The 8315-nt window shown below is 31.1% G+C and overlaps 1 protein-coding gene across 1 annotated transcript; it reads left to right on the top strand.

The window, feature by feature from the left end:
* Positions 1-366: 366 nt before the first annotated feature.
* Positions 367-8083, top strand: LOC143532261 (uncharacterized). The gene is made up of 2 exons (XM_077027356.1): positions 367-859; positions 7903-8083. The coding sequence occupies exons 1-2, from the start codon at positions 566-568 to the stop codon at positions 7996-7998; spliced, it is 390 nt and encodes a 129-aa protein (XP_076883471.1). The 5' UTR covers positions 367-565; the 3' UTR covers positions 7999-8083.
* Positions 8084-8315: the final 232 nt, after the last annotated feature.

The raw sequence follows: 8315 nt of genomic DNA, 5'->3' as shown, positions 1-8315 counted from the left end.
ATAATCATTTTTTTTAAATTTGCATGTACAATGTGTATAACGTGCGTGATTATGTACATACGTAATAATAAAAATAATTTGCGTAGTTATCTTATAAGTTGCGTAATTATATATACATGTGTTTTTCATATAAGTTGCATGATTATTTAGATTTATGTGTGTAAGATGCAAACGAAGTTCCCTCTTACCCCAAGGACAATAACTTCATACGCTTTATACAATAAATCCTTTTATACATTAACCTACTCCTACATGTACATTGTATTGTATGAAAACATATATTGAAGATGCTCCTAGAGTCAACAGTCATGGGTGCACTGCTTAACCCCTTTTTTTACCATTATTTTGTATCTAGCTAGGAACAAAAATAATTTTACCCTTTCCATACTCACTCTCTTTCTTCTCTCATACAACACCTTCAAAACAACATTTCCTTCACCAAACCTCATCAAACAAAACACAAAACAACAATCTTAAAACCACTTCAGAATCTTGGTTCCATCATATTTCTCCATTTAAATCTCTTCTTTTGTGTTCAACCCATTGGTGATGAGAGAGAAACATAATGAGAACAACACCTCCAAGTGTAGCTCCACTAAGCAGCTCATGTAGTACCAACAGCATTACAAGTTGTACTCTTGCAAGCACTGGTGTTGGTAATGGTGGTGATGATGAACATTGGAGGAATTTTGATAACTCAGTCAGTGCGGTGTCGTTTGGACTAGTTGCAACTGCTATACTCATTTCCATGTTTCTTTTCATGGCTCTTTTTGAAAGGTTTCTCCGGCCACCGTCCTCCGCCGCACCCGCCGGAGATCTTGAGTCACAACATGGAAAGCTAGAACACCCATCTACCAAAGTACGTCATCTACTTTTTTCTCATTTTAATATTTTATTTTTAGTTTTTTATTCTTTGCTAAAATTACCAATTTATCCTTTTTATTGTTCTTATTTTAACATATAACTATAAGTTGCTACATAATATTTTGTAATAAAACATTCTATTAGGTGACCATTTTTGTAAGTTATTCCAATTAATAGTTGAAAATGTTTGTCTGCTTTCAACTTAAATATTTTTGGTCAAAGACGATAAAAAGTTATCTTATTCACAAAAGGGCAAAAGTGTCAACTTGAGTAATCTACACTTCTTCAGGGTATTGAAGGAATAAATGAAGGTAGCATGAAATATAGTTCTTGAATTATGGATCGTAGAATAGAGGGGTCATATAAATTATAGATAATATTTCTTTTCTGACCATTAATTTAGATGCTAAATAAATGGACCATTTTTAGTTTAAATTTCAAAGAATACTTTGACATGTTTGATTAGAAAATTCGTAAGATGGTAAATAGTTTTGTTTTAGTTCACTCACTTTGTTAAAGAGCTTTGATCGATTCAGTATTGAGTTAACTTTTAAGATAATTTGTAAAATGGTATTAACTTTCCTTATTAGTGGACTCAAACCTTTATTAATTTTCTTGTACTTATGAGTTATACTATATCAATAGTCGACTATACATATAATAAAATACTAGTTTCCTAATTGTGTTAGATATTTTAATGTATTTTTGCAATGGCAATAATTTCGAATTCCTATTATTTATCCTCTTTATTTGTTTATCATTACATTTTTTTCTCTTGTACTAATGAGTTATACAACATAGTTTAATGTAGTGAAGCAAAAGTACAGGAAGTTACCATGTCAAGTGCAATTTTCAACCACAACCTTCATAATCATTTACTACATTAAAATATTTGATTTTTTTCGTTCTTTTATGACAATTATTTTGATCAATTATTTTAATTCTTTAATGCACCGTTGGAGAGACAATAACAAACCTATGAGACCAACGTGTGGCATGCCAACATTGTCAGACCAGACGACCACTTTGACACCACCAGTTGGGCTTTTGTACGATTTTAATTTACGATTTCCACATTGTGTTTTAGGTCATTCTTTCCTTGTTTCAATTTAGAGCATTTTGCCCGTACACTACAAGATCATTTCTTATGGTTTAAATTTATAATATGTATTTAACTACTAATATATAGCTTGTTGGCAAGAATTGTTTATTACAATTTTTTTTCAGTAAAACAGGAAATAAGACATTTATTATTAATGCGGGTGTTTTAAAGTGAATAATGACTTTATTTACCCTTTTCGTCAATTTTATTTGTTCAGTGGATCTGAAAGTAGATTTTCGGTATTTTCTCTATAATTTTGTCCAAAAAGGATATGAGATTAGACAAGAGATGACATTTCTTTAAAAGGAAAAAAAGTTAATTAAGTGATTAATATAACTAACGATTATTTTTATTTCTATTGCTAATTATATTCATTATTTGTCAGGTGAAAGCAAGTAATTAAAGGTGTTTGGATCTGTTTATTAACCTGATTTATCGGTTTAGGCCTTTATTGAAATTTTTAACAGTTTCTTATAATTACACAATCTGTTCAAAATAAGTTTTAATAGTTTTTTTAGACCATGTGTAGTCATAAAGCTCCACATCCAGGGGTTATGCGCCACGTGGCGCCCAGTCAGAGTTATGATTTTGTACAAAAACAGGCTGTAGTCATAACTCTCAACATCCAGGGGTTATGCGCCACGTGGCGCCCAGTCATTATAATTTTATTTGTTTTATTTAAATAATAATTCATTTAAATAAATTAACATAAAATTAAAAATTACATTAAACTTCCAAATAAAAAATACATTAAACTAAATTAAAAAAAATACATCAAATTAAAATAAAAAAAACATAAATAATACTAATAAAACTAAAACTCATTTATATTTTTCTAAAATTTTCGCTCGTCGATTGGCTTTTAGAGATTGGACTATCGGGTCGTCTTCGGATAGCTCGTTTGATAAAATCTCGATTTTGGTTGGCTTGACGGGCATATTGACCGAAACCGAGAATATTTTGGTTGTTGTTTGAAAACATGATGGTAGAAATATTAGTGTAAAAGATATAAATATTTGTGTAAATTGGTAGATTGGAAGGAATGTGTTAAAAAATATGAGTTTGGTTTGTTTATATAGTATAAATATAATTAATTTTTTTTTAAAAAAACCCCAACGGCTCCAAACCAACGGTAACTTTTTTTGATCTGCGTGTCATTCTCGCGTTTTAGATACAACGCGCAAAAAAAAATTCAACATAATGCAAGGGGGGCGGTGTACCCCCGCGTTATAGCCCATAACGTCTGGCACAACGTGCCACTACGGACGGTCTTATGTTTTTGTTTTCCAACAAGTCTGATAGGTAACTTAAAATTACCCCAGAAGAACAATAGCAATATTTAAAAATAATATTTGTTATATATGTGACTTTAGTTTATTAACAAAAGTACATCTATCTTTTATTCAAAAAGCTTTGATTATTTATAACAGATTTGATATTTTGTTACTTTATTTATCGTCAGGTTTCATTTTGAGAAACACCCTTTACAAAAAAGGCGTGGACTATCATCATATCCCTAATGCAATGCTTGTTTTTTTTAACGGCCAACTAAGTAACGCCGGGTATCCCGTACGCGGTCCCCATTGGCTAAAGGTAGCCCGAGCCGGCCACTAGTCCGGACGGATGGAGCCCCTAACGGTCCACCTGTTGAGGGATTCACCGGATAAAACCCGACCCCCACGCCCGCCAAACGGCACGACAGCGAGAAGCCGGTAAAATCGGGTGAGATCAGGACTCGAACCCTGGCAAGCCAGGGTCATCCCTCATATCTCCCATATAAGTTGGTGGTAGTGAGGTTAGACCCCCCTACCTTTCACTTATAAAGTGAGTGCTCTACCATTAAACCACAACCAACTTATCCCTAATGCAATGTTGACATGAACTTATGTTCGCTTAAAAACATCATTATTTTTATATATTATTTTTTCTAGTTTTACTACATTTTAAACTTTTTATCATTACTATATATATTTCTATTTATATTTTAGAATTATGATAAAAAAATAGCTTTGTTTTAATGGATTTATCCATGATTAATGGCTAAAAAGTGATTCATTTAACTGATTTAGTTATGAGATTTGTGAAATTGATGGTTAAAACATGACCACAAATAAACAACATAAACGGGTATAAAATACTAGAATAAAGAACCATTCACTACTTTTTATATGAAGGGAAAATTCCTTAAATGATCCTAAAGAAGAGAGAGGAAAAAAAAAATGATCCTATTTAAGTCAAGATTTTCAAAGCAATTCAAAAAATATGTACTGAGGCGACAACTTAGAAAAATAAACGACGAGATTTTTTAACCAATCAAAATCTGACACGTGTAAAGGTTCTGAAACACCAGACGAGATTTTTAAAAATCTCGTGTGGTCCGACCATATTTTTAACTTAATTAACTTTTTAAAAAACCGTCTCTCCAGACGGTTTTTTTATGTTTCTCGTCTGGTTCGTTCAAATTATTATTATCCCTACCTTCTTCCAAATCTTCTTCATCTTCATCTCCAAAATCTCCAATCTCACCACACCAAAATAGTCCAACATGAAACACAATTAGTGAAAGTTTGACTTAGTGAAAAAAGCCTTGATTTGCAGTAACAAACGGGTTAACTTTTAAGTAACTAACGACTTGGTTTTTGGATTATTTTGGTGAAAAAAGCCTTGGGATTATATAATAATAAGGCCTCATGTTGGACTATTTTGGTGTGGTGAGATTGGAGATTTTGGAGATGAAGATGAAGATGATGAAGATGTGGAAGAAGGGATAATAATTTGAACGGACCAAATGAGAAACATAAAAAAACCGTCTAGAGAGACGGTTTTTTAAAAAGTTAATTAAGCTAAAAATATGATCGGACCAGACGAGATTTTTAAAAATCTCGTCTGGTGTGTCAGAACCTTTACACGTGTCAGATTTTGATTGTTTAAAAAATCTCGTCGTTTATTTTTTCAAGTTTACGCCTCAGTACATATTTTTTGGATTGTTTTGGGAATCTTGACTTAAATAAGATCATTTTTTTTTCTCTCTTCTTTAGAATCATTTAGGGAATTTTCCCTTATATGAATCTTTAATATATACTTTATGAAATGGTTAGACACAAGCAAAGGTAGACATTAACATAATGGCGTGTTTGCTTTTGATGATTTGTTTGGACAAAGAAGTCACCTATTTTGGGTACAAACATGTGGTGATGTCCAAGTTTCAATTAGTAAATTTATCTACTTTTAATATTCTTGAATCTTGGTACCCTAAAACCATTATTATATATATTAAAAACAAGATTTACTCCTACTCACAATTACACTATTCAATTTACTATTTAATTTTTTAATATTTTATTAGTTTCAATCATTAAGTTACTAGCTTAGAAATTAAACTAAATGCTTTATTTTCTTTATTTTTTCAACTAATAATATTATTTATACAAACTATATATTTAAACATTAAACTTGGACAAGTGTTATTTTTATATATTTGTTTGTCGGTTAAACGTTTTTTTTAAACTTTATAATCGTATTTTTTATAGTTCGTCTTTACAATAACCGAAACATTTTTCATGATCTAAAAATATATCATTGTCGCATTGTTTTATATTCGCGTCTCAACGTTTGATATCACATATTTAAAATATTTTTTTGGCTTACTAATTTATGTTGGTACCGTTGATACTAACCAAATTTCCGTTGGTTCGTAGCAGTAATGTGCAGGTTTTTTTGGTTCTACATGTGATACTTTGTTGTATTTTAGCATTGACGGGTTATTTCTTTTGTTTAGTTCCGATATCATAACCTGATAAAGGCTGACTTCGTGTCGACTCACAGTGCATTCGTAGTTTAACATTTTCACGTATGTTTTTTTGTTCGATTTATTTGTTCCGCCGCAAGGGGCGGGGTCCTAAATTCTAGTTATTGTTTATTATCAACCCATGTGGCTTTTTTGGTAGAAATCAAAACAGCAAAAAATCCCTCATTATGTTACTTTGACTTGTGTCAATTTTTTATTTGAAACAGCAACTGTAATATAAATACTGTTTTTACATAAGCGATATGTAATTCTGTGAAAAGAAATTTATAATAATAATAATAATTATTATTATTATTATTATTATTTTGAAAAGTGAACTTTTAATATTTATTGTTTATGAGACTTGAACTCAAGACCTCCTATTTTCAAACCTAGGGGTTTAAAGATTTTGTCTTTGTCAATGTACCACCACCCCATTAGTTATAATGTTTAACTTGATATAGTTTAGAATAATAAGTTAAATGTTTGCAAAAGAAAAGGTGTCAACTTTCATGATCGGAACATTGGAAAAGAAACCTTTTGTGAATACGATAAAAGGGACGATGCCTAATTCAAAAGAAATTATTAAAGTTTTTGGATATTCACACACCTTTTGACATATTCAAACACCCACAATATGAGTTGTATGAAACCTTTACGCCTTGAATGGTGGATGTATGATAGTATGAAAAATGGGTGATGACACACACAAAAGTATACGAGTATAACATCCCTTTATTAAATTTGAAACTACCGGTATGGGAAAAAAATGAGAAAATTCCTAAAATAACCAATTTATATTTAGTGTTTCCAAGTTTATCCCTCATAATTCAAGTTTCCAATTTTATCCCTTTGTTATCTCGTCGCCGACGACATGATAGCGAACACCGACGATGCGTTACCGATGCGTTGTATAACATAGGGTTGACGATGCGTTATGTTGCTAACGTAAGGTAGCAGCGATGCGTTATCACTAACGTAGGGTCCTGGCGTCATGTTATATAACCTAACATGTCGTTTCAACGTTATCACTAACGTAGGGTCTCGGCGTCATGTTATCACTAACGTAGGGTCCCGACGTCATGTTATATAACATGTCGCGACGACCTATTCCGGCCTACTTGTGCCACGTGTCGTTATTTTATTTGTTTCGGTAACGCATCGTCGGTGTTCGCTATCATGTCGTCGGCGACGAGATACCAAAGGGATAAAATTAGAAATTTGAATTATGAGAGATAAACTTGGAAACACTATCTATAAATGGGCTATTTTAAGAATTTTTCAAAAAAAATATGAATGAAAGAGTAAAAACTGACATCTCAGTACACGTGTTACTGTGTTAGCATAATAATTCTCAATATCTTTGGTAAAAGAAACACGCCCCATGATTTACGGAAATGAGGTCAAATATGCATGCATGTCTTTTATTGGATATTTTATTATTTGAGTTATGATATTCATATTATCATCATCATAACTGTAATTGTCAATTTGTCATTGTCTTATTCATTAATCTATTATATTCTATTAATATAAGATAAGATATTAAAGTCAAATATTGCACCTTGCAATGATCTTGCTCAATGTCAGTCCAAACTAATCCATTAATTTCATGCTTAACCAATTAACTGTACTTTCATACATATATATTGCTAGAAATCAACACCAAGAACAAATTAAAACAGTCGAATGATTATTATTATTATTAACAATGATGAATTAAATACAAGTACAAGAGGAACTGAAAAACAAAAATAGTAACTAAACGGTTAAATCTCTACGCGTATGTATGCATGCAACGTATACGCATACCGTATAAAGCAACTATTTCTTTCAAATGCAACCCTTTAAAAATGTTGCAATTGAAAGAAACAGTTGCGTTATCTAATAAAATGTTGCACTAGATCTAATGTAACTTCACATAATGTAGTTTTTTTTTATGAAATAAAAGTTGTTTTAGGCCAATTTTTTTTTTTTAGTGTTAAGTCAACTCAACATTGTGTTTCTTGCTGGTCACTTCAACTCTAGATTCTGCTTTTTGCTGAATAACTCTAATTTTAACTTTTAAAGGTCTTTGCTGGTCAAAGTTATAGTCTTAAGTCGCTGAAAATCAAAGTTGATTCTAATCATATGATTCTTATGGATGCAGATAAATAATTATGCAAGAGAAGTTTCCGTATTAATGCCTGGAGATGAAACTCCTACTTTTATCGCGAATCCTGTTCCTTCGATTACTCCTTCGTAATTCATTTGTATGACAAGATTTATAATTAGATGCAAAGAAAATTGTGGTTTGGTTCATCTCTTCATACCAATTGATACTTTATAATAGGTTTATTTTTTTTAATCAAAGTGACTGTTTTCATACTACAAAATGCTAATATTAACACAAACATAATATACAGAGTAATTGGTTTATATAGCATTGAAGAAATTGATAGTAGAAATATCTTAAGGGACTGATATGAAAATATTGGTAGTTAAAACATTAGTCATTTAGTTGACATTCGTATGTTTAATAAAATGCCAAACTTTTGCAAATTTGTTTTTTTCTTCTGGAAA

This window comes from Bidens hawaiensis, unplaced genomic scaffold (assembly GCF_021521415.1).
Source record: "Bidens hawaiensis isolate Kalapana, Puna unplaced genomic scaffold, B.hawaiensis_p1.1 tig00009425_1, whole genome shotgun sequence".
Lineage (NCBI taxonomy): Eukaryota > Viridiplantae > Streptophyta > Magnoliopsida > Asterales > Asteraceae > Bidens > Bidens hawaiensis.
This window is presented reverse-complemented; position numbering and strand designations above follow the sequence as displayed.

What these genes read in the sequence shown, in the direction of transcription:
- LOC143532261 (XM_077027356.1), top strand. Translation starts at nt 566, where the DNA reads ATGAGAACAACACCTCCAAGTGTAGCTCCACTAAGCAGCTCATGTAGT. An exon ending in TAGAACACCCATCTACCAAA is followed by an intron (nt 860 to 7,902) that starts GTACGTCATCTA and finishes TTATGGATGCAG; the next exon opens with ATAAATAATTATGCAAGAGA.